The 26,995-nt window shown below is 36.4% G+C and overlaps 3 protein-coding genes and 1 long non-coding RNA gene across 8 annotated transcripts; 1 reads left to right on the forward strand and 3 right to left on the reverse strand.

The window, feature by feature from the left end:
- Positions 1 to 1,055: 1,055 nt before the first annotated feature.
- On the reverse strand, positions 1,056 to 4,007 carry LOC131785817 (uncharacterized). The gene is made up of 3 exons (XR_009340317.2): positions 3,802 to 4,007; positions 3,144 to 3,394; positions 1,056 to 1,245 (listed from the first exon to the last, which is right to left on the reverse strand). It is a non-coding gene; the product is annotated as an uncharacterized lncRNA (long non-coding RNA).
- On the forward strand, positions 3,322 to 8,497 carry LOC131785816 (forkhead box protein J1-B-like). Its single transcript, XM_059102764.2, has 2 exons — positions 3,322 to 3,762; positions 6,288 to 8,497. Exons 1-2 carry the CDS (start codon positions 3,322 to 3,324, stop codon positions 7,065 to 7,067), a joined length of 1,221 nt encoding a protein of 406 aa, XP_058958747.1. The 3' UTR covers positions 7,068 to 8,497.
- Positions 8,485 to 14,654, reverse strand: LOC131785814 (F-box and WD repeat domain-containing 11-A). 3 transcript variants are annotated; one of them, XM_059102760.2, is made up of 11 exons: positions 14,491 to 14,654; positions 14,340 to 14,380; positions 13,679 to 14,060; positions 13,254 to 13,510; positions 12,810 to 12,918; positions 11,957 to 12,017; positions 11,754 to 11,821; positions 11,477 to 11,618; positions 11,157 to 11,224; positions 10,613 to 10,735; positions 8,485 to 10,173 (listed from the first exon to the last, which is right to left on the reverse strand). In XM_059102760.2, exons 1-11 carry the CDS (start codon positions 14,566 to 14,568, stop codon positions 10,129 to 10,131), a joined length of 1,374 nt encoding a protein of 457 aa, XP_058958743.1. In that variant the 5' UTR covers positions 14,569 to 14,654; the 3' UTR covers positions 8,485 to 10,128. The 3 variants fall into 3 exon arrangements, 2 of the variants coding, with proteins under 2 accessions (XP_058958743.1, XP_058958744.1); XR_010718463.1 differs by having other exon boundaries at positions 10,148 to 10,173; positions 10,613 to 10,765; XM_059102761.2 differs by lacking the exon at positions 14,340 to 14,380 and having other exon boundaries at positions 13,679 to 13,999.
- A 3,548-nt stretch (positions 14,655 to 18,202) lies between these two features.
- Positions 18,203 to 25,691, reverse strand: LOC131785848 (85/88 kDa calcium-independent phospholipase A2). 3 transcript variants are annotated; one of them, XR_009340320.2, is made up of 12 exons: positions 25,397 to 25,691; positions 24,514 to 24,742; positions 24,046 to 24,193; positions 23,323 to 23,600; positions 22,643 to 22,825; positions 22,192 to 22,417; positions 21,778 to 22,110; positions 21,374 to 21,524; positions 20,764 to 20,897; positions 20,315 to 20,625; positions 19,831 to 20,121; positions 18,203 to 19,152 (listed from the first exon to the last, which is right to left on the reverse strand). XR_009340320.2 is itself a non-coding variant. In XM_059102808.2 (11 exons), exons 1-11 carry the CDS (start codon positions 25,615 to 25,617, stop codon positions 19,906 to 19,908), a joined length of 2,430 nt encoding a protein of 809 aa, XP_058958791.1. In that variant the 5' UTR covers positions 25,618 to 25,691; the 3' UTR covers positions 19,164 to 19,905. The 3 variants fall into 3 exon arrangements, 2 of the variants coding, with proteins under 2 accessions (XP_058958791.1, XP_058958792.1); XM_059102808.2 differs by lacking the exon at positions 18,203 to 19,152 and having other exon boundaries at positions 19,164 to 20,121; XM_059102809.2 differs by lacking the exons at positions 18,203 to 19,152; positions 19,831 to 20,121 and having other exon boundaries at positions 20,388 to 20,620.
- Positions 25,692 to 26,995: the final 1,304 nt, after the last annotated feature.

Raw genomic sequence — 26,995 nt, forward strand, 5'->3', positions numbered from 1 at the left:
CGTGCAAACCTTCTTAACTCGTGTAAAAGGTTATTTTAAAATCATTTTTAATGTTAATTGACGGAGCTTGTGCTTTTTGGTGCTTTTTATTAGCTTCTTACGTCATTATGAGGCTACTTTTGGGATTTTTTTATTTCGAGTTTATCTTTCTCTAGCCACCAAATTAATTTATAATTGATCTTGAGTCTCGAAACTATAAATGCACGGACCTGGCACAAGGAACAGACTTCCGATAACTGTTTCCAATGGCCTCTTGCCTCTTTTGGGGCGTTTTAGCCATCACTTGGGCTCAGGAGCTAAACGGGTACTCGTAATATTTTTGATACCGTGTGTGCTTCTGATTACACGTGTGTACATCGACCTTCGTTAACATAGGATTCGGTTCGCTGAAAGACCATAATTTCACCAAATCATGTTTTGAAGCATGCCACCTAAAGTGAACAAAATATTTTTCTTTTTGTTTTGTACGTCATTCGTAATTGGGCGATGGTTTGATAAAGGACGTGCGCAATTAAGAATGCACTCGTGTGTTACCTTATCACGCAGTTTCACACATGAGTGACTAAGAGAGAAAAGCAGACAAGATTCTTGGATGTAATGCAGAATAACTATTCGGTAAGGAATGAGAGTTTGTCCCGTGTAGTAAATACACAGTCATGAGCGTGCACAAAGCGACAAAAGTTTAGATGCTCTATTGAATTTCAATTAAAAAACTTCTACTTAGCAAACTTCATTTGCTAGGAACCCTTCCCCAATCCCCTTCTAGGTTTGATGCGTTAGATCGCCACGAGTGAATGAAGCAAAGAAACTTACACTCAGCCTGAATGTCATGTAACTAGAAGAGTATCCTTTCCGCATATAACGAGAGAGAGAGAGAGAGAGAGAGAGAGAGAGAGAGAGAGAGAGAGAGAGAGAGAGAGAGAGAGAGAGAGAGAGAGAGAGAGAGAGAGAGAGAGCGGAGCAGTCTGACTTGCATGGCTGTTCACGCACGCAAAATCAGTCAACGGTCGTAAATAGCGGCGAGAGAAAAATTCCATGTAAAAACAAGGCTTGAATGTTTATTTGTAATCAGCTCTACAATTGCAAGATAGCTCTATAATTCAACTTCGATCACCGTTAAAAATCAAAAAGGGGCCCTATACGACGCGGGCAATCTTCTATCGATCACAAAAAAATAGAGCTGAAAGTAAAACTTCTGTAGTAGTGACTTGGTAGTCTGGATAGGGGTGACGAATGCGTCAAGTCCTGGAAATAAAACGTGAGTTAATTTTTTTATTCATTAAATTTACTATTTATTTGCAACTCCAACAAAAGAAATCTCTACTTGGCCAGTTTGAGTAGGATAAACAGAATTAAACTTTCATTAAGTTTGCATTAAGAAAATACGGATATTTCTATTAAGCTGCTGTTTAGAGCCGACTGTCTTTTAAGCAATCAATTTTAGATCCTTAGGGAACCACGCACAGAACAGAAACTATATAATTTGCAGCGTTTTTGCGTGTGATGTAAGATTAAACTTCTGTAAAATTCAAGTTTTAATATTCTCTTCAAATAAAACCCTTTAATCTATTAAAAAAAAACAATTTTTTTCACAGATTAACTAAAAGTCTTAAGTAAGAACATCTTGTCATTCTGCTGGATACTCAAATATCAAGACTTAAAACTTCGAAAAGTGAATTAAGAAGTGTTATCATGAAACAGGAAGCAAACTTCGAATCACTGTATTAAACTTATTTACCGACCTCTGACTTTCTGTGTTTCAAGAAGATGAACGATAACTTGCCTAGGCGCTCTGAACATATTTGACAACTTCTTCATCAACTTAAACGACAAAATTTGTATATCTGACGGCTAGGTAAGATAAATATTTTACAACGTTATTTCAACAATTTCATCGTTGTAGAACCACTCATACTCAATGGATTTTTCCGCTTTATGTGGGACTTTAAAGTTCGCTACCCGTCATGTCCACATAATGCAGTCATGCAACAAATAGCCTTTTTCGCTGATAAAGGCAATGACAATGGTTTGAAGTTTAGTGAGGCTTGAAGGTCGCTGTAATTAGCGCTGACTTTGCTGCTGACCGGAAGTGATCTGCGTTGAAAAACTTTTCTTGTTAAATTTTTGTTTGCTTCTCTATCTGGTAGCAAATATGTATAATCATGTCTTCAACATGAACACAAGGCAAAGATAACGTTGATACCATATCTACAGCCTTCGATTTTTTAGTCCTTTGTCTATGTTATCAGCATGAATAAGATTGTACGAGACGAAGCATTACTTTAAAACTCGACCGAGCACGAAACACTTCCTCTACGTCAGCAGTTTATTTCATTTCCTCCGCGTTAGGATTAATACAAACACGTCCCTGGTCTTACGAAATCGTCGTTTAAAATTTCTCTGATCTTCGCATCTCTTGCTCTGATCACAATAATTGTTTTATTTTCAGAGAAACTGAGCCCGTTGCTAGGAAAGTTGTTTATCAAAGCAGCTCGTAACCATTTCCGCTTGAGCTCGATTTCACGCACGCGCTGGATCATAAACGGTATAAACAACCTCAAATCTCATAGCAACCCTAAGCCAATCACAACCCTGGATTCGGCGTCTGCTGATAATACGATTAGATCATAGCAACGAATTGACCAATGAAATGGAAGAAAGTTGTTTATAGCTCTTTGTTACTTTGATTAATTCAGGTAGAAGAAAATAATAGCCGGCATCGATGCTCACTCTTCACATTTATTCGTGCCTGCTTGCAACGTGCGAGTGCCTCCACTTGCTATTTAAGAAAGGGAAAATTGCTCCGCCGTGAACGCTGTTTAACGCCGCGATATCTCCATTTTTATCATCACAGTTTCCGACTCACGATAATGCTTTTTACTGTTTCAAATTGCTCTTACTTAGCAAGCTGATAGATCGCTGTAAAGTTTTGGACACATTGTTCTGTTTAATCAAATTCTACCGGGTGGAACGACTGTTAATCAGTCGGACGGGTTTAGAGTTTTCGAAAACTGATCTTAATCAGCGAGACCCAAGACGCTTTGGCTCATTTAGCATTTTAAACGTTTCGTCACTCATCTACTTCATATTATCCGGTGTGGCAAATCTGATCTACGAACGTGCAAGGAAGAACGCTCACTTACCGTGGAAATCGACATTAAATTCGTTCGATTTGTAACTTGTGGCAACTGGCTCACGGGAAATACAGCAGTCGAGCACATTGACTATCCTAGGATCTAGACTTCATCCACCGATCGCAAAAAGATCTCAAACGGGACAGCTGCCTGTAATATTACATCAGTTACTCGGCACTGAGATATTATGAACAAAAACATGCCGGTTGCAGTGCAGTCATGTGCTGAAAGATTTGCAGCGAACTGGAAGGCTCAGAATCCTACAGATAAAGAAGAAGAACAAACTTCGCTTGACGATAGTTTAACAAATCTTCAATGGCTTCATAGTATTAACATTCAGGACATTGCGCCAACGACTACCTCCATAGCTCCTTCGCCGAGCCCGTCGTCGAATTCGTGCGACTCCGACGATCACAGTGATTCTAGCGATGGATACAAGGACATAAATCGTAAGGAGCCGAATATTGATTACAAAAATGATGCCAACCACAAACCTCCTTACTCTTACGCGACATTAATTTGTATGGCTATGAGAGAAACCAACAAGACCAAGATTACACTGAGTGCAATTTACAAGTGGATCAAAGAAAACTTTATGTATTACAGGGTTGCGGATCCCACTTGGCAGGTAAATAAGAGCAATACTTTAATGTTAAAATTCATTTACCTCGTGAAGGAATAAGTAAAAAGTAGATATGTCCAGTTGTTAATCTGTTTTACGAGAGCCGGCTTTAGTGTTGATGAAGCTCGTTAAGCATATTCATGTATATAATAATGGCCGAAAATTGAAGCGTGAAAAGATTCAAATAAAAGGGCTTTCCTCGAAGTCCTCCCCAATTAATCGTTTGAATTAGTTGGTCAGTTAAGATTATATTTACCCCATTTGGGCAAATTTTATTTTTCCTTGTAGAAACGTGACTCGCATATCATGTCAGATTTCTTTTGTTCAGAAGTATGCGAATTGAATCATAAATTGAATATTAAATATTTTGTTTTTATACTTGGATACCATGGCTTTTTGGTCACTTTACGAAATTCAGAGCAAAGTCGTCGAGGAACAGAATTCACTTATTGTTTCCCTTTTACAAAGACATTTACTCTTCTTGTCAGCATAGATGAGGTTTTTTCGGTTAGCGGCCTTAAATGGATTGTTTTACTAACAGTTTCTTTTCCAGGTTGAAAATTTTGTCAGTACGATTCGTAATCTCTTTACTTTCTTACTTTGATAACAAAACCTGCTTTTCAGTAGCGTAATGTATTCATTGTCGTGGGTGGATTTCACATTTTCCGCTTCGTTCGAAAAGTAAAGAGAAGTCGTTAACTGCCTGAAGACATCAAGATATTGTCTAGGGACAATTGACGGTAAATTGGAGGTAGAAAATTAATTTAGAGCATTTAGATTTAGGAGTGGCTCAACTAAATTTAAGTTTTGGTACCAGAGTGGTTTTTTCATGCAAATTTAAAATGTTTCCGTGTATTTTTCATATAATGCACACCAGGGAATTATTGAGCTTTTGCAAAGAATTTTCCGCATGTTGCTTACGAAGAATGGAAGTTTAAATAAACGCTACAAAAAATGATCTTTACTCATTGGGTGGTAAGAATCGCCTTAAAAACCTTTTTGTTTTTTAATAAATTTGTTGCGCATGATCCACGGCTTTAAAATTAGTTGAGAAGTTAGCCTTCATTTTTAAAAATACCGTCCACGAGAATTAATTTTACATGATGGGGGCAGCCGTTTGAGAAGACAAGTAAATTATTTTTAAAACTTACAAATGTGATTAGAAAGAATGTTTTGATAAACTCTACACAAAATATTTTCCAATTTCTGCGTCAATTTTGTGTGCCTATCGATTTTCAAAGCGGATGATTCTTTTCGATTTCAAAATAAAATACCCTTTAGTCAAGAAAATTCTCCTTCGAGGTGATAATTGTTGAAGTTACTGATGAAAGTACAAAATGATTTTTCTCCATGCTTGAATTGAAAGCCATTACATCATGATAGCAATATCACAGCAATGCAGTTGTGCATTTCTCAACTGAGAACAACAATATGTGAAACATTATAAAGGAGGTCGTCCTAAGAATAGGAGAAATATACATATCCTGTTAATTATGGAGCAAAGACAATTTGTGTAAAACAGGTATATTAGCATAACAAAGCAGTCTATCACAGTGTTACATGATATTTCAACCCTGACAACTCTAAAATACATTCAGATCTATCCAAAGACCGAATTACCTTCACCAAGCATCATTTATAATATAATCTATCTAATTTCTCTATTATTTGATCTCTTCCTCGCTTATGTGTAAATTCACATTGCAATAACAATGACTGGGCTACATTGCTGTAAATAAGAAAATATTATAACAGTCTGCATATTTCAATTTTTCCCAAACTGGCGTTCATTTGTCGCAAGCTTTGGCCTTAGGAAAAGACTCCAGCAGTTCCTAAACAATGCTAACTGTAATTCTTGTCTAATATTATCCACTTTTTTCTTTCCTTTGGTTTTTACCCCTGGACACCTGCATCTTATATCGAGTTAGTGCTAGGAAAAAAACTTTGCTTCATTTACTCAAACTTGACAAGATAAAATGGTGCAACAAGTTTTACATAGTGCTCTATTTTAAGTCCCTATGGTGAGTGCATAAATGACAACTTGCAGCTGTCAATTGTGCAAATTACCAAATGAAAATGTTAAAAAAAAATAATTTCCCAGTGACACAAATTTGCCTTGATTGAAATGCAAAGTTCTCTTCTTATTCTTCGTCATAGTCCATCTTTTCATATATATTATGTCTTGCGAGAATTAAAAATGAAACCAAACAACATTTTTCCTCGCACAAAAGTATTAGAAAAATTTTCTGTGGAATACCCTCCTAAATGAACATATTTCCAAACATGTTACTCCCTGTGCAACAAGTATTTCACAAAACATAGAATGTCATATAATTCAGAGAGATTTTGACAACAAGGCAAATACTTGGGTGTTAACAATCTTTAATTACACTCAGTCATAATTAGACCATTAAATATGAACATTCATTTGTCCTTTAAAACCGTTGAGGCATTTAAAAGCATAATTATACAAATCAGGAGAATGGAATCAAATAATTTGTTATATATCAATTTTCTCCTAACTTTTTCAGAATTCAATTCGGCACAATCTGTCACTAAACAAGTGCTTCGTAAAGGTAGCCAGGAACAAAAATGAGCCAGGAAAAGGAGGCTTTTGGAAAATAGACCCTGCATATGCTGACATGTTTGTGGATGGTGTGTTTAAACGAAGAAGAGGTGTAAATACACAAAAACCTTCAAAGAAAAGTTCCTCAAAACAATGTAAGAAGACTACATCAAAAAGATCAGCAGATTGTCTTACAAGTCCACTTGATGATGACAATGAACCCTGTGACAGAAAGAAATATAAACCTGTAAAAATAAAGATTGAAAGGGATGATGATGATGACTTTTTTAGTGAGGAGGAAGTTGCACCTTTTTCTGGTGGAATAAAGGAAGAGTTTAGTTGGATGACAGTGTTAACAAACGATGAAATTGATGAAAGTATACGAGAGATTGCAGATGCCCATGGAATTTCATTTGAGTCAAGTTCAATTCCAGCAACAGGCCTGTGTGGATTAAGCACACCTGTTTACTTGAGCCCCCCACCATCAACAGACAGTACAACCAATGACAGCTTCCAAGTGGATCCTGAACTGGACTTGACAATAAGGGGAGTGGGACTGTTACCACCCCGTGAAAACCTGGCAACACCGTCACCAACCACCTTAACAGATGCTACACACTCTGTTTTTAACATGCCACCCTCTCCTCCCTTGATGTATGAAGAAGACCACCCTTGGGCAGAAACAAGCAATGACCTTGTTGACTGTTTTGAGTTAGATGACAACAACAACAACAGCATTTGGTAAATGAACTCAATGTTTTTTGGTCCAGGAGAAACTTATTTTGTTTGACTTGGAATATTCTGTGGGAGAGAAAGGAAACAAATTGTGTTAAAGTATTTAAAAATGTATTGAGTTCCTTTTAATTCTCAGACTGGAGACAAAAAAATATCAGTCTAGATTGAAGACTAACTTCTTCCCAACAGAATGATTTAAAAGGAATGAGAAGCAGTAAGGAGAGTCACACTGCCAATCTTAAGAACCCAAGAGAGATTTTTATAAGTGTCATTTTACATCAAGTAACCAGAGAGAGATATTACTCAGATTCAAAGTTAAAAGTTCTATGATTGGAAGTCTTAGTTTCTATTACAAAATTATGGATTGCATGAAAAATTTTCTAAAGTTGCAATTGGCTCACTTTCACTTTATGAAAAGAGAATATTGAACTTACAGTGTAATCTAAAGGAGTTTGTTAACTCAAGGAGTATGTATTTTCCATGAAATGAAAATTCTCTAAAGGGAATATCTTTGTATCATTACAGTCACAAAAATAATTGATATTTTAAGTTATTATTAAAGAATGTTGCTTGTAAAGCTGCAGTATTTTTGAAGGTTTGCATAGAGAATGTTTAATTATTATTAATTCAATTTTAGTATTACCTTGCTGTTCGTGTATATTAGACACATAGGGTTGAAAAATTAATTTATAGCTTTCAACTGCTATATCATTTACCTCCATTGGAAGGCAAGTGTTGGTAATAGTCTTGATGGTCTATTACAAACAGTAGTAAGTATCGCTAAACAGTTTAAGAGGTACAAGTCAAACTACTGTATAAATCCAAAGATATGGATGTGTGTACATAAACACTTGAAAAAAGCTATAGGGAAATCTACCTGAAATATTTATGAAATCATCATGTAATCTGGCGTTTGAAGACTACAATGCAAACTGATAGCCATTTTAATTATAGAAAGATTACACTTAAATGAGAAACCATATAGTAGTTTTTAGAGGTACATCTGAATTCACAAATCAGCCTTATTAAGGTACCCTGTAGTTAAATAGGATCAGCAAAACTAGATTAGTGGAGTTCAATAAGGATAAAGGCATAGTACAGCTTCTTAAACTAAAGATTTCAAAACTTGGCATGCTCATATTTTTTGTCCAAAAAAATATGGGTTATACTTAATTTTAGAAAATTTCAGCATACCTTTCTAGTGAGTTCTCTAAATACACTCTGTTCAAAAAGTATAGTAAATACAGAAAACTAGTAAGAAATATTTTAAAATCCAATTTCCAAAGAGATTGCTGCCCTAAATTATTTAAGGATACGTAAGTGTCACACTGAACTTGCTTAGGTTTGTAATATATACATACTTGAGTGTACTACAACAACTGTGTGTTTCTTATCAATGTGTGAGAATGTTTGAATAAAAACTACGAGTGTGAATTTTGACTGATAGCTGAGGATGTTGTCTATCTATTGCTGACTCCCTCTCCCTATATTTATAAGCATAAAAGATGAAGCAGGTACAAATCCAAAACTTTGCAAAACACTTTTAGTCATCATAAATTGCCACATGCAGAGTAGCTTATACAACTTTGTTTATTGCATGCTAGACAACATCACCCTCTAACACTCCACTGTACATCCTATATGCACATCACTTGAAACATGTTTCCGTGGTTTATAATGCTGACATATTATCACTTCTAATACTGGACAGATCATTCCAAAAACTGTTACAGACAAATCAAACTTAAAGTTTTTCAAAGTATTGAGAAAGTTATAATGTTTTATGAAACTACTGAGAAAGTGCAACACAAAAATCCTGTAATGTAATAGTTTCATTCATTTATCATTGACCAATCAGTAACAAGACATTCTGTTGAGTGTATAACAAAACTTTGATTACTGTGGGTCTGAATTACATGTCACAGTCATTCAAGTTCAACAATACTTTTATTTACGAGGGAAGTAACAAACTACTTAATACGTTGGTGTCATTTCAACTTTAGTGAACACATCCAAATATTTGATACATCAATTCATTACTGTTGTGAAATTAATTCTGACACCTATACATCTATTTAACAAATAGATTCCAAGTTGCAGTGCATCTGTTCAGTAATAGATCACAGATGATGTCAAAATGTGGTAAGAACAAAAAAGTGGCACACGAGGCACAGCCAAGTGTGTCACTGATATTCTTACCACATTTTGATGTCCTCTGTGATCTATTACTGAACAGATGCACGGCAACTTGGAATCTATTTGTTTTATATAAAAAAGAATTAAAAAAAGTTTCAATGATGACATCATCTATATGTCTGTCCTCCAACAGATCATAAGTGAGAACCAATCAGAATGAGTGCATAACTGAGCTTATTATATAAATATATATCTCTCTCTCCATGATATATACATATATAATTTGAATAAACAAAGAATATTCAGAAAAGAAAACTTATGGATACTTGTTATACTTATCAAAGAAAAAGAGACTTATAATAATCCTTCTAAGGAGCCACATATAAATTCTGTTTTCTTTTCTCAACAAATAAATGTAGCTTGTTCTTCACTGTACTAAAAGTACCCCTAGCTTATTATAACTAAATTGCTATGTTCTGCTTCTGAAGTAACACTAGTTTATTATAAATGGAGGGAAAGATACTAAACAAACCTTGATTAAAAATGTAAGAAACAATTTATCAACAATAATCCTAGATAATACTAGGAATTAAAAATTGTTAAAACTATACTGTTGTATTATAATGATGTATAGATTGTAGTATTTGCATCACATATGTATTGTCTATGGGCAAAATCATAAAAATTTGAAATTGAAATGCTATTTAGTTCTGCTCCTATTCAATTAAATGTTTTATTTTTTGTCTAAAAGGTATTAATAAAAACAAATAGTCCTATTGATAACTGTGTCAGTTCAAATTTATAAACAAGGGTTACAACTTAAGGGCTAATAGGTCTGGAGTAATAAATAAATTGAACTGAAAAGCTTCCCTATCTTTTTGATCAAAGTTACATATCTGATGTCGAAGAACTTGATTTTGTTGTGATGGCAGGTCTTAACTTTGCAATACAGACAGACTGTTAACAGCAAAATCCCACACCTACAGACCAGAAAAATAATTTACATAAAAGAAACAAGTGGGTATTAATAAAAAATTGAGAATGAAGGATTGTGTATGATAGAGACAAAAATGATCTATGGAAGATTATAACAGGAATGATGAAAATAACAACTTAGATTAGCCACCACAAAAAGTCTCAAAGCTGAAATTTAGAGCATTAGTCCTTTGCTCTGACAAAGGAATAATGCTTGAAACATCAGCACTAAGACTCTTTAAGGAGGACAATTTACATTATCAGCTCAATAATGATAATACTAAATTACCCTGTTATACTCTCTCACTAACACAGATCCACAGTTTCTTTAGAAACTTACCCCCTTTATTCATTTGATGGAAATAATAATGATGAGAACAAACTAAGATAAAAAGCTTCTGAGTTAATGCTAGACAAAAAATTACCATGATGATAATAGATTACCTTGATCTCTCCAGAAGAGTCACCACTAATAACCCACTGATCATTGAATGTAACACAGGAGACTCCAGAAGTATGATCTCCAGGAAGGGTTAACTGACAATCACCATTTTCTAAGGACCAAACCTATATTTACCGAAAAAATTGTCTGAATGGCTAGAACAAAAATGAACAAAGGTTATAATCATGATGTTCTTTACAAGTGGCTGGTCCTGACTAAAAATGAAGTCTGTAAATAAAGTTTGTAAACTTAAGAAAAATGTTCCTGAAGTTGTTTATGACTGGTTGGGCATGAAGTTAGAATCTTTAAACATCAAAAATGGTTGAATTTCCCAGTGGTTTATTTACTAATATCCACAAATGGAAATGGCTTTCTCTAATACTACTCTGACCCCAAAATTGATGTTATCTGTGATGCATCACTGAACAGATGCAACACGGAACATCTTACAGTACCCAATTAGACCAAAAATCACCAGCACTTGAAATTTAGAAAGAAGAAACATGGTTAATGAATGCTCAATATATCAAAATGCACACATGTTACCTTAACAGTTCTGTCATTTGATCCACTAACAACCTTATGCATATCTACATCTGTACACGTCACAGCACCTGACCAGCATTATTGTTAATAATAACAATAATTAGTTAAGAGTTACACTCTTCCATCATTGTAGTTAAATGTTACACTCTTCCATCATTTAACAACTTATCATAAGCTTAACTAAATAGTATTCACACAAAAGCTAAGTCACTGGGTGTGGAATTGGGTTTTAGCCAAGTTTGTAATAACTTAAAGTTAAGATGATTTCTAAGTTTACTTAAGGTTTACCAATGTCCAGTGCAATAAAGTATTACAAATACCTGTGTGTCCAAATAGAATGTGCCTAGAACATTGAGTAGCAGTGTCCCAAAGTGTAATAGTGTTGTCATTTTGTCCAGAAGTGACCAGTTTTGTACAAGGACTGATGGACAGGCAAGATACAGATGTTCTGGAGCCCATTTGCTGTAAAGAGAGACAACAATCCATTGTTATAAAATATAACTTGAGGGTGAGCTTAGCAACTGGTTAAAACAATAACTTGCCAGTGATGTTTGCCAATTAAAAAATCAGCTTTTTTTTTCAGAGATAACTTCTTACCTCTTTTTGTATTCCTGTCCATGTTTGTATTTTGGCTGTTACACAATCTTCTTCATCATCAACAGATTCTTCAACAGAGGGGAATATAACTATTATAATTAAGCAATTATTGTCTATGAATAACAGTGACTCAAAATTAAGAATAAAAAGAGAAGAAAAGGACTCTTGGATGTCAAACCATATTACATCATGAATTGTATTACCTTCCTCAAAAGTGACTCCAGGATCTTCCTCAATGAGTGAATGACCTTGAAATCTTACAGTCTGATGAAAATCATCGCAAGTAAATTTTTTAAAGGATACAAAACATTTACCAGTGCTCATTTATCCCACATTTCACAAGATCAGCCATGAAATTACTTTTTAAAAAACCAAAATGTAAAAAAATTGACCCTACGTACTTTCCTCTGCTCTGCTTTATTGCCACAGAAGCTGGGCTATTGCCTTATGAATTTCCTTTAAGCTTTTTAACTCTTAATTGCAAATAAAAAAGTGTTTTTCCTCTTTCTCTGTAGGGTACCATTCAGTAGGTTTAGAGTAATAAGGTTCACTATCTATCCCTCTTTTCTGTTATCCGTTGCATAAAACTCCTGAAGAATTTGCGCAGAGTCTCCTCTACATACTTTTCAATACTTTAACATAGCTGTTTTGAGAAGCCATAGACTTTCAGACTTTCAGCAAGTTATTTGTGCTTTGTTGAGTGTTTTTGTTCCTAACGTTCTCCTTCAAACACTGATTGGGCAAAGGCAGAATGTTCCTACTTATTGCCATCTGCTTGCCATTTTTCTGCTCTACTTTTTCCAACTTTCTTGTCAATCTATTTAATTTTGACTTCTTGTACTGTTTGGGATTAATTAACATGTTCTCTATAAATGACCAAAGTGGAAAATTTCCACATGTATCACTGAATAGGTCCATAGCTTATTGATCCCTGATAATTCATAATTAATAGAAGATTCACAATTGTGCCATGAAAGTGAGATGGTAGACAGGCAAGAGGGTCTGTAACCCTATGTTCAAAATAACAGTTGAGAGCAATTAAAAATTTCCTTGTACCTGAAAACCAATGAGATTCCAGTTTTCTAGAACTTCTGCAGCATGTGAAATGGACACAGACCAGACATCATTCCCTCCATTCTTCAGTTGAATGTCTAGAACAGAACACCTAAAGGTGAAAAGAAAACAAGAACATAACTAAGTTGTAATTAGCTTTAAGTTCAAATGTTTCTAAATCAATATGAATTGTACTTTACCAATATAGAGCAAGTGACATGTTATCATGAAGGAAAAGAAATGCTACAATTTTGCTGAATCTAAGTATCATTTAAGTCTAAACCATAACTTTTTCTTTAATCATAGGACATGTCAATGGCACAACAATTGCCTGTCTTTAATTACTCTTAATTAGAAAAATTTCAAGAAAAAGCCTATGATTTAAAAAAAGGGGTGTTTAAAGACATCCCAGAGACTTCTTTCTCAAGATGATACTTCAATATTTACCTTGGTTTAAAGGTTGCAAGGGTATGCAAACAAGTACAAGATATTGGTCCCAGCTGATTAAGATCCAAGTGCCACACTTTGACAACACACTGAGAAGTAACAGTAGCAAGTTTATTATCCACCAGATTGACCCGACACACAGCCATAGCAGGTGGGAAACCAGTATCTCTTGGACTCTCTATTTGATCCCTTGCCACTTCTGTTATATTTGTTCTGCTTAGAATAATCCTTCTCTTGTGGAAGTCCCAAAGAATGAACTAGGAAACAATAAGTTTCAATTTTTAAATTTAGTTATATAGCATGACTGATATTTTAAACATGTACTGGGAAGACAGAATAATTCCATTAAAGTTATGCTTACAGTCTTTCATTCAAAAGGTTATTACAAAACTTTATCTTTTATCTCAAATAAAACATATTCTTACCTTGTTTCTATAGAGACCAATAGCCAGAAGGTTTTGTGAGCGTTCATTTCCAAAGTCTACACAACCAATAACACTTTCACACTGTACAACATGAAGAGACTTCTTGTGAATCAAACTCCACATATGAACCAACTTTGAGTCTTGGTTGACGCTTGCTAAAACACTCCCACCACAGTTTGATATTTTCAAGCACACAACTTTGGTGGGTTCAGTTTTTTCTTGGTTCATTGCCTTTTTATGAAGACTTTGAACATGACAGTGTCCACTTAACCAGTTTGACCGAGTAATAAACAATTCTTTCCACTGGGTTGGAAACAAATTCTTATAGTAGGAAGAATCAGAAATGAATTTGTCAAATGATTCTATAAACAACTTTTTCCATCTGTAAATAAACGGGTAGTTGTTTATTAAGGAAAGTGCAGCCTTTTATTACTTTGGTTAATGAGTATAGACTACGAAGGTAGGATAAAGTGACCTGTCCTAAAGTTAAATAGTAACCTTGACTACGATATAAGCTTAAAAAATACGTCAAGTAAATCGATAATAAGTGAAAACAGATTTACGCGAAACAACAGAAGAAGTGTTTCGCCATCTTGTGCTTGTCTGAAGCGTTAAATGCCCAGCTGTTCCTGAACTGAGAAATAAACCTCGGAAAGGATACAAATGAAAATCGTCTGAAAGACGACACCAACTAGAGCACACCTAAAGTAAAACAATAATCACGGTACATGTTCAACATCTCCGATAAATTTAAACTTTCAGTGAGAGACACCGTATGCTGGAAATATCAAACAACTAACCATATTTCTCACCTGGGAGCACCTACAAAGATCTCGAGCAGATAAGAAACTAAAAATCCTTACTAAGATTTCATCACTTAACTTTTCCATCCCGATTATTTTAATAAGGATTACGAAAGTACCGCTTTACACCAAAACATCGAATGTCACAGTCTGAGCAGCCATGTTCTTGTTTACGAAACATAATGGAGTAGTACTGGAATAAACTTGTTCCCAGGGACTTATCATTATTTGGCGGCTCTAGAGTCTGTTACTACCGCGTGCGATCCTTTTAGAAATATGATTTTTTTTTCTCTTTCTTTCCACTGATTAGCTACTCTCACATGAAATTACATTAGTGTGTATTTTCAAAGATTCACGAAAATGAAGCTAAAATAACTTAACATGACTCTGAAACCCACTGATATTCTTATATTGAGTTTATTAATCGTGTTAAAATGGTTATTAATTCTCTGATCAGATTTTCGCTCCCTGACGAAATGGGATAATTTTTCACAGAACTATTTTATTGCAGGAAATATAGTCCGTCCGGAATACATCATCTTTTGATCTGACCACTGAATGCTGAAACTTACGACAAATTAACAAAATAAAAGATACACTTTTCCATAGAGGATTACTAATCAAGAAAAATGATCGCTTTTTCTCTGTGGCAAGCACATTTGTAATGCCTCTAAACAAAGAAATGTTTGAAGTTTATGTTTCATCGAGAATCGACAATTGTGAGTGAAAATGGGCGTGCGATTAATTGACAGAAAGCCGGAAAATGCTTTCATCGTGTAATCTCACAGTTTGCCATTCCTTGGAAAGCAGAACAATGATGGTCTTTCGGGGACAACAAAAAAAGCTGCAACTATTGGCTAATTATCTAAATGATCTCACAAGGAAGGCGACAGATCTTTTAGTTCAGGGCATGACAGTTGTCGCTGGAAGATGTTCGAACGTGATGACCAAAACGGATCTAAAAACACAGCAAAAAGACCAAGGCCGATTAAACAAAAAACGCACTCAGCTGTTTATGGAGAACTCACAAGAAAGATCAGTCCTCATCTTTATAGTTGGTTTCTTTTCTCTGATATTCGCTATAATTCTGCTTTGCTTTTGCCTTTTTACTCTGTACAATTGTTTTTATGGGAGAATGATGAGAAAACACTCAGAAAGGAAAGATTCAGAGCAGACCCAAAGTACAGATATTGAAATCAACGGCCAGTTGCTTCAGTCCGCTGGGGATAATGAAGAACTCCTTCCTTTCAGACACGAAACCAGAACTACTGAAACAACCGGACTTTAACTTAAACAGAAGAATTTTATCAGGAAGAACACCACATACGACAGTACGCGGTGAAAAGCAAACTAGAACACTTAATAATACAGTCAAAGTTTAGATTGTTCTCACTTTAATCATATCAAGTGATGGACTGATACATACGTAACATGGAGTTGCTATACTGACTCGCATTCAACTCAACTCACTCAAGAGTCATTTATCCAGTAAAACCAGGAACTATACGATAAATCGTGAAAACAGGAGAATCTTTGTACAGAATAATTCGAAATTTTCGCTTCGATGTAGCATAAAAGAATGGTTGAACTCTTTCATCATCTTTAATGTGACACAATTTTATGATAAACTGCTGATAGTCTGGTCTGTCAAGAAGCTGTCTTGATGACCACAGTTCCTTTACTTGATGGACTTATTACCTTTAGAAATTGCTAGACATCTAAATCATTGCTTACAATATCAAAAAATAGTTTGTCTGTGGATCAGTGGGGATTTAGTTAGAATCAATTTAACTTACTCAACATATTCTATGGTAAGACTTCTCTTTCACAGGCATGTAACGATTATACACCAGTGAAACAGAACCTGAATGAGGAGGACATTCCTTCTACTTTGTTTCGAACTTAGGTCTCCTAGGTAGACCATTTAAAGCTGAAACTTCCAGAGAAATCTCCAGAGGGGAATGAACTTAAAACACAAACAAAGTTCCTTTTCCCCTTTTTAACAAGCTTGGTTTGGTTTTCGTACTCTATTTTCTTTGAGAAAACAACAATCTGAAAAGAAGGTTTGCTTTTCAATTTATTTTAAACCTTTCACTCCTGGGAGGGACCGAAGAGTAATTTCTCAAAGACAGGTGACGAGATTTAAGAAAAATACCGACTATAGACTTCGAGAAGTGAAAAAAAGAAGTTTAGTGATAAGAAAACAGACAAGAATCTTCAAAGAAATATCCTCCAAAACTTTTGATCATGATTATTAAGTATACAGTGAATAGCTAGATCCCAGACCTCTCCACTCATACAGTTTGATATGGACAGCCCTGAGAACGAGAGAGTTAACCCTCCAACCCAAAGGTATTTCAATTTAAATTCAGTTTCGTTTTGAGCATGCACGACTCTAGTACAAATTAAGATTTTTCACATAAGCGCCGGTGAATGGCGTCTTATACATCAATAATTTTTCTTATATTGTGTGGAGTTTTCTTGCTGATTTTCCTTTCGTCTCTCATCTTCCTGCTGTACCTATGCTTCCGTCGAGTGTACATTGCTAAAATCCGCTTTGAAATCGTTGACGTGGAGGGAAAGCAGGGAAATAATCAAGTTAATAACCACCATTCAGGGCTTTGGAACGAAACAAGTACAGCGACATGTGCCATGAAGAATGATTGTCACAGTTCTTCAGCCATGATGGAATCCACGACAGTGGTAAATAAGGAACATGTACGGTTTACAATTCTTTAGCGAAACTTTTCTCTTCTGCTCATTACAATTGATATCCAGGGTTTGTGGAGTACAACGAGGAGTCGAGGAGAGCAGCTGGCGTTGATTTATTGTTATTAAAAATAATGTATACGGGTTTATGAGTGGATGTGACGTTATTTAATGAGATACTCGGGAAAGAGGAGGCGTTGTGAAGAGATACTCACAGATAACATCAATATACAACTGGTGATGTTATCATAAGTACACATTTCTCTCATCGCAGAATAACACACAGACGCACGTTGTCTGATGCGAAATCAAGGCACTGAATGAAGCTCAGGGAATATCAGAATATCAGAAACTATTCAATTTCTTCAGTTTAGCTGAAGATGAAGAGGCAGCTGTGTTGGTCAATAATTGAAAAAAGGGATTAACACTTCATTTATATAAAAATCAAATAATCAGACCTCAGAAAAACTGATTTTCAATTTCTAGCTTTGTACTACTTAATTAAAAAAAGGATACCTGTCACAGTCTCTCAAGTAATTGATTTTTTTCCCTAGCGCTTTAAGCACGCCACGAATGCCGCATGCAGATTTATTTCTCAAAAGCTAGACGGTAGCAGTTTCCAGATATTATAGGCCATACCTTTCCTCACCGTCAGACAACGGAAAAAATTTGAGTGTCCTATGCGGAAACGAATATCGGAAATTCGAGTTTCGCAGTCGAATGCTCTACTACTAAGCTAGTATATGCATGATCCCGCTGGACTGACTGTCTAGTACACATTAGCTGCTCATTGGTAGAGTATAACATTGTGATATTCGTTGGTCTTGGGGTCGATTCCTGGTAGGGAACTCAGATTCCATTCTTTGTCCCACAGCCGTAACAATACGGATGATATCCAAATTCATTCGAAGACCAAGCTCCAAGTTTACTATCTTTCCTTAAAATTAAAATATGAGGATTTTTTTTATATTTACATAGGATACCCCTAATATTGACGAGCTGAAATAAAAAAAATATAATCACAAATGAAAAAACGGACTTTATACGGATTTCACGTATGTAAATGTAATTTTGCGCCCAATATGAGTTTTTAATGATATAATTAAGATGTGTTATTCGGTCCACGGAGGCCATCTGTTCTTTTTTCTTCCACTTGTGACCTTTCTGTGTTACATGATTACGCATCCTTTGTTAATTCTCTTCTTTCTTTGCCATGTTGAGCTTGTCGTGCATGGAATTGCATTTCGTTTTCAGTAGATACTAAACATATATATTTTTCATTGGAATTCAACAATTCGAGATTTTTGAAGTCCGACAAGAAATACTTTTGACAAGCAGAAATTAAACGTACATATGGGGTTATTGAAATCTGCAGCTTCCAGCTGGTTAGTAATATTATTGTTCCGTGTGTCAATTTGGACCTATATACATTTAATTTGTCTTAAAGATCCCGACCGAGGAAAAAAATAAATTCTTGTCTCTTTATTCGCTTTAAGAGAGAATTAAATAAGAAACAAATTCCCAGTCAGAGCTCAAATCAAAATTCAACTTAACTGACGACTGCTGCCTTTAAACTGAAAATCGATTCAAGGCTAATGTAGCTCGGTGCCAGTGAGGAATAAATTTAAATAAGTTAAATTGCTTTAAAAAAAAATAAGACATGACGAACGATCTAAAGTACGAATTATCTCTGCTTGGTATACACTCGTAGCAAATCAGTTAACATCTTTCTCCATGAATCTTTTGTCGAGCGAAACATTTCAGTTTTAATACTATCTCCTACAAAAATAAAATCAAGAGAAATCTCCGCTAAGGGTTTGATGCAACGGACAACTTCCGTCTCAACTCAGCACTTGGCATCAAAAGTGTTTCTCGTGCCCGCAGTTCTGAACTTGATGACCCTCAGGGGTTGTAATTGACTACGTAGATGGCGGTTCTCATATTCTTTAATGGTTTCTTGTGCTAAAACACATCAAAGGAAACAACCGACAAAAAATTAGGTTAGCACACCGTGAAATATTCCCATAAATTGCCCTGTCGCTTAAAAATGGAAGGTTTTCCCACAAAGGTTAAACTTCAAGACGACGGACAAACATAGCGTAGCCGTGACCGGAAAAATATCTTATACGGAATCTGTGGCGCAAAATAGAAAGAGCAACTTAGCTAAACAAAAAAATTCATATCAGACTTTATGGGTCAATTGATTTACAGACGACCTCATTAAGAGTTTATGTCCCTTTTTATGAAGTATCAGTCCGCTTTTCATTTAACATTTTCAGAGTGTAGAACGCTATTGATGTACCATAGAACCAGGAACTGATCAGTCTTGCCACCTGCCTTGACAAGTTGCATTGAAAAACTGCCAACGTAAAATTCGTGGAAATGAAGAAGTATATTTAATAATGTGCGATGATAGAGGTCTTTTAGTTTCCACAAAGAGGGCGGCCGGCAATGTTGCAACAGTGTTTGAAAAAAAAAAAGTTTTCTTTTTCAGTTTTTAGTTGCAGAAAAATAACGATATCGAAGAGCACTGTTCCAAAGCTACGCGATATGACTCCTATGATGACAAATAACATGCGCTGTATCATATCATTGGCTCAATCTTCTGTTATGTGCATTGAGATTGTCATGATAACTTACGAAATAGAAATCAAAAGGACTTGCTCCACAATCCGGTTTATTCATTTCCATTCCCTCTACAACCCTAGATTGTGTTTACGATGTCAGTAGCTTTCCCAACTCAACAAATTCCTTGTAGTTCTGGATTACATACACTCTAGTCTCCCACAACATTTTCACCAAAATACGGTCGTCAGTCTCGTCCAGCCCAACATCAGATGACATCGGAGAACTGAACCGATAGTAAGGAGTGCCAAGCATCTGGCACCAGGCCCTCGCACGTTCAACAACCGGGCCATGAGTAGCAGTAGCCTAAAAACAAGGTGCATGTCGGATATTAGCGTTCAGTACCCCTAATGGTCAGGATAATCAGCTATCAGAGGGAATTGATACTAAAGGGCACGCTATGGTCTAACCGGAAATCCTTTTTGAGCGATATTTTTTTGGCGAGTCACAGCTCATTAGACCCAGTCCATGGACGTGTTGATACAGCTGTAGTATTTACCTGATCAACCAGCAATTCTCCTAAAGCACGAGCTCCCATGAGGACATTGGTTGCGTCCCAAATGGATTCTGGTTTGAATACGTCAAATGACTGGACATGCATTGGTGGCGGGACACCAGTCCCGAGGGACACGACAAGTCCAAACGAGCAGGCAGTGTCACCTCGTACCAAACGATTGTATTTATGAATGTCTGTTAGAGCGTCAAGGGTTGGGTTGTTAGCAATCAATCCACCATCCAAGAACGGACCCATAGCACGGAAAAACGACGGAGCAGCACCAGTCCCTCTCGCTGCTCGCCACACCAGCTGGTCTATGAAAGAGTAAATTAATTGAACTCGCCGACTGGTGCTGTCCTAAGAGACTTTTTAGCGCTTTATTGTAATTATGCCTACCAATGCACACATTGCAAGCGAGCAAGCGAAAAACATTGAACACACTGCCAGCTCACCTGAGGGTTTAGGTGGCAGTGAAAACCGAGAAATTGATTGAGCAGCATCCCAGTCTTCATCAGGTACGTCAAAATTGCGGAAGAAGTGTAGACTGGCAGGTCTGCGATCCGCCAAAACTCCCGTAACCAGCACTCTGTAGGGAGAAAACTTTGTAAGCTGCGAATGTTGTTACAGACATATTTGAGGAAATGCTACAAAGATAGATAGATAGATAGATAGATAGACAGACAGACAGACAGACAGACAGACAGACAGACAGATAGATAGATAGATAGTTTAATAGGAGTAACTACGTCGCAGCCAAAGGCTGAATTGAATAATTATTTACAATATAAATATAGTAAAATTAAAACTAGGGCAATTTACAAAGGGTCTCTATATAAATAAAGTGCTCTGTACAAGTTGCTGGCTATGAGCACTGCAGTTTACAAAACATTGCTATTTACTCGTGTGATGACTAGGAGTTTATAAGGAATTCGCATAAGGAACAAGAAAGCACCACAGTACACCATTAAAAATACAACCTCAATGATCGACGAGTGAATAAATGTTTTCATTAAGACAATTTGAAGGGTCACTTTTCCCACCTAAAGCAATGTTTCCGAATACCTTGGGTGAAGTACTGATGTCATCTTGACGCTTTCTCCAAATTCCTGTTTGAGAAATTTCTCAAGTGGTTCTGAGTCATAAGGCCGTTGACCTTCGAAAACCAAGTCTTTCATTCTGAAATATAGGCCCTGACAATATCGCGCGGACTTGCCTGAAAATTACAGTAGTCAAAGGGGTTTGTTCTTAGAAAACACTTGTTAGCATGTTGGTTCAACAAACATAAAGATACTCCGGCGTCAAAAGGTAGCTAAACAACAAAACATAACTAAGAAATCAACCAGGAAACATATATTGCTAGCAACTCCATACGACATTGGTTTGATTCAATGCAAGTTGAATTTGGACTTCTGAAACTATTCATCAACTTTACAGCCCTCAACTTAGAAGACATTATTACTACTTGCCATGCGTTATAGCCAGCGCTAGTATTCCCCCTGTGCTTGTCCCTGCTATCCAATCAAACAATTGAATAATTGGCTGCTTTGTGAATTCCTCCAAGGCCAGTAGAAGCTGTATGAGTATAAGCCCTCTGATTCCTCCTCCATCCATGGAAAGGATGGCTTCTTTTTTGTGGCGGGACTTGAAGATTGATTCTTTGTGGGGTCCCTTTCTTGGGGCATCAACTGAGTCTTGGTAAGACCTTGATTGCGGTAGTACGGAAGCCACTGCAGCAGCTGAAAGCTTAATGATGTCATAGTAACCAGGTAATCTTTCTGCTGCTTTCACTGGAGTTCCACCTTCAAAAAAATAGTGAGTGTAGGTCAATTACAGTCTTACTTTGCCAGAAATGAAAAAGGCTATCTATTCATTCTACTTACCAATTGTAATTTCTCCTTGGAATGGTTTGTTGCACTCCAAAGTGCATCTACTCTTGCTCTTATCGCAAGCTGCTGCACCCACAAACCCAAGAGCATGTACAACTTCCTGCCAGCCATGCTGACGTACGACAGTGGCCACATGTCTTGGTGTTTCGTATCTCTTATTTGTGATGTTAACATTTGCACCAAACACAATCAGGGCACGCACTATATCCACATCCTGAACCTATATTTATGAGATGTATTGAAAATGTGCCCATTAAATGTAAAACTGAAAGGTGAATATTTCGTGAAAGAAAGAGAGGATTTTTTTTGTGTTTTCAGGTTAATACTGAGAGAGTTGGGAGAGTTTAGGGAGAATTCCAAAAAGTTATGTAAACTTGAGACAAGGTTGAGGGTTTGCATTTTTTATTCAACCTCCATTAACAGAATATTATAGCTTGACACTTACCATTGCTGCTTGATGTAGTGGAGTTGAACCATCTTTGCTTTGTGAATTAACTTCAGCTCCTCGGCTCAACAGTGCTATGGTACAATCCAGACTTTTGTGGCGAGCCATGATATGTAGTGGTGTTTCGCCATCATGGTTATGTGCTTCTATATCTGCTCCACTGTCAAGGAGAAGCTCAACCGCCTTTAAAGAAACAAGTAATAATAACCAACTTTGTGATTTATTCCCATTATGATTGCAGTAAATTGTGAGCTAGATCTGTGGAGTCTAAATCAATTACCATAGAACATTCCTAAATAGCACCCTGACTCATTAAGAAAAGTTTTAAATTAAAGTAGCTAATCTCCAATGTTTCAAAATATATGTTTCAGGAACTCCTGCACAGCTCTGCAGATGATCCAGGGGCAGCACGTGATCCCAACATCAAGGGACAAATTATCCTGTTAAAAAACTTATACTGCATACATCATTTCCAAAGTTCTAAAAAAAACCCCTCTCACAATAACAACAACAAAAAAGCTCCACATAAACCTCACTGAAGAAGAAATTTCGGAGAGAAAAAGGGATTTTTTTTGTTTGGTCACAAGAATTTGGAAAGGCCCACTAATGGCTGTAGGTGTTTGGTCATGAGAATATATGAAAATATTTGTAGAGCTGTACAAGGCTAGTAGGGGTTTTACCTCTTTGGTCTTGGCCCAGTGTAGGGGTGTACCTCCATATTTGCTATCTCGGACATTGACCTGTTCAGGGTGAAACTCCAAAAGTGTGGCAACACAGGAATCACTTTTGGCATCAACAGCAATATGGATGGGATGACAGCCATTGTGCGATTTGTCAGGGTCAGCACCAGCTTCTAGCAACATTTGTACACTGTCACCCTGGGAGTATCGACAGGCAATGTCCAGAGGTGATTGGTTGCTAGAGTTAGTTGTGTTCACAACTTCTGCAAGCTGATTACCTAAAAAATTGGCAATTAATGTGTCATTGCTAGGTCAGAGATAATATTACTTTTAAAAAGGCCTTGCTCTTTTATCCAAACAACCAGACTTGAGAAAAACTGTCTAAAGGATTATCATGTTTGAGTGAGAGGCCAGAGATAATGCCTCAAAAACGACCCAACCCTATTATCCAACCAAGAAACTTGCAAAATAATTGTTCAAAGGGTGATCAAGAGTCCCACAACTAATCAAGCTGCAACAACTTATTAGCACCATTCAGACTAATGAATTAATAAAGTATTTATAATAATAATTAAAAATTACTTGTAACTGAGGAGCCCAACACTCATTGTCCTAAGTAAACATCACCAATAGAAAGTAAAGACAAGAAAAATTATGAAAAAACAAAATTGTACAAATTTGATATTTCTTTTCATTGTTAACATAGTAGACAATGGTAGGTACCTAGTTCTTTGGCCTTTTTCAGAAAAGAGTCTAGAATCTCAGGGTAACGTTCAGCAGCGTAGTGAAGTGGTGTGTTGCCTGACTTGTCTTTCACAAGGAGTCTAGGATCATGCTCCATTAAAGTTTGCACAAAGTCCAGCTTTCCACTCTGTACAAAAGATACAGTTCAATACTAAGCTGTGTTTTCAATCTCTTCATCACAGAAGGGGGATCCATCTTGTAGGGAACAAAGAGAAACAAGAGAAACAGGAATATGTATAACTGTATGAACAGAGTCTGTTTCAGTCTGGGGAACTCTGGTCTTAACTTAAAATTTCCATTGGATGTGGTATGCATCTTTTAATGACCAGTTTTAATGGTTGCATAAGAATACACAAACAATAAGAATAAAGTTCACCAAACACCCCTGCTTGTTGTTGAACAAATCCCAATCATTGATTATATCATTAAGTGATTCCACTGGCATACCCTGGATGCCATGTGCAGAGGAGTCCTTTGTTTATCTTTACAGGCACTATCCACAGAATCTGCAATTTCCTTGTGCTTAAGACATTCTGAAAGACCCACGTGAGTAGCAACATGAGCCAATGACCAATCAGGATGCTGTTCCAAACAGGAAATAAGGTCTTGGAGAACTTCTGAATTGTAGCATTTAGGAGAACTTTGATAAAATGGTGCTAGTCTTTTACAAAAATCTCTAAAAGATAACAAAAGCAAAGAATATTAGAGCTCTTAACCTAGTAGAAGAATACCCTGTATCACCTTTTTTTTAAAGCAAAATTCCCATGCATGTCACAGCATCCTTATGGTCAATGTTTGAGATGATCCAACATTGTGGGAGGGGATTGCCTTCTAAAATCAGTTTTTGATTATTTGTCTTTCTAAACAAAATAGCATTTATCTGTGTGCAAATCAAAACAGTTCTGCATCTCAATGCTTGAACCATCTACTGTGGACCTTGGAAGTAAAAACCTTCCTAATCCAAAACAAATCAATAAGCCAGTTTTAAATTCTTCCCTCCAGCTTTATAGCTTTACGGCACCTTATACCTTACATTTCACAAGTGAATTGTCAATTCAGGCGCAAAAAATCTTTAAAAATTATCTGGTAAAACATCATGTTGTGAAACCAGTCCTTAATTTCATCGAATAGAGTAAATACGCACAAAAGCTACTTTGTAAACAGAAAAGCCATATTTTCATATGTTATAACTACGAATTTGATAATCAATAACACCTCACTAAACTCGGGTATTATTCAACGACATCCGTCCATTAACAACCTTAGCACCGCAATTTCACATTTATAATCGTTATATTAAAGTAAGATAGGATAATGTATAACTCCATACCTGAATTTTTTTCTAGCCTCTGTTTCTTCCGGTACTCTATAGAGACTGAAGCAGTGTGGTGAGTGTTTAGGGTTATAGAGTATGGCTTCAAAACGACATGATGTGACTCGATACAGTCGGAAAGATTCCTCTCCATTGACTTGCTCTTCCAACACAGAAGCATAATCGTAATGCGTCGAGATCGTTTCTTCTACGCGGCTGCTTGAAGTTGTGGTTCCCATGGCCAAATTAGAAGGATTTCAAATGTAAATATTGTCCGCAAACTCGCGGTTCTAAGGAACACTTTCGCTTTGTAAGTATGTGTAAATATCATTACGTCAGCACCCGACCCAGGTCACGTTCAGCTGTGACATTAAAAATTCTAAAGTCACGCAAATTTTCTGCTGGTGACTGATTCATGATTCGTGTTTACAGGGTCGATGAGTAAGGCTCCATTCAGTTTCGTTTTACCAGAAGCCACTATCGATAACGGCTTCCCACTTTTAAAGACTGGGCGATGTGAGACAAGATCTCATTAGAATTCATTACTAATCATAGAGATCCAACTACATTATACGTGCATGCGCAAAGTACCCACACCACGGCCAAAAAGATAAACTTGAATATAACACACAGACACCTTTAAGAAAGACTATGTCGATGTTGTTTAGTTGATGAGTTGACATAAATTTTATCCCCAAGGATACGGATGAAAATTGAATCAACTTGGTTTTAAGCGGTACCTGCAGGAAGTATAATTACATGTCAGTGGTACGAATAGTTTTAATGTTTCAGTTGCGCAATCCTTTTAGTGCCATCTTAACTATACGTGTTACCGCTGCCCATAATCAGTGAGCAAAAATAAATACATTATTTTAAAAAGAATCACAAACTGATTAAACTGATATGAGTGAGTGGCGAATCTGAGAAACGCACGCGGTAGCAGAAGAGTAAATGTGAAATCAATAAACTGCACGAGTGGAGAGGGGTCAGTACAGAGGGGTCAGTGGAGAGGGGTCAGTGCAGTGTTAAAAAATTGGAATTTATTCTGCAGCCGGTAAGAGCTTTTATTTACCGTTGACTCACGAGCTATAATTATCCAGTAAATATGCAAATATAATTTTTGTAAGCACAATCTGAAAAGGAACTGAACCCAATCAACGTCGGTCCGAGATCTTAGTCTCTCCTTGACTCGTTTCTATTAAAAAACCACTGTCTGCGTACTAAAGAAACAAAAAAATGCCTATCTAGTACGTTGAAGGGTGATATTCGAGGAAATACTTCGTGTGCGAAAGGAAAACGCCGTAAATTCAGTTGTAACTTTTTCCCCTGGTGTTGAGTAACTGAAGCCATGACAAATTCGTTGTGCAGATTATTTCGATACTCTCAGCCGTCAAGTTCTGAAGTTGATGATCTCTTCTGGTCGTACATCGCTAATTCCATTTTTATATTTTCTTCCGTTTCCATCGTCATGATGAACAATGCAACTGCCAAAGCCATTGAAAACATTGCTGCTGAGTCTCACTGTTTCTGATCTTTGCGTTGGTTTAGTGCTTCAGCCATTATTTATCGCTTTCCTGGTTATGTGGTTACGACGTCAAACTCCAAACTGCGTAATGT

This window comes from Pocillopora verrucosa, chromosome 8 (assembly GCF_036669915.1).
Source record: "Pocillopora verrucosa isolate sample1 chromosome 8, ASM3666991v2, whole genome shotgun sequence".
NCBI lineage: Eukaryota > Metazoa > Cnidaria > Anthozoa > Scleractinia > Pocilloporidae > Pocillopora > Pocillopora verrucosa.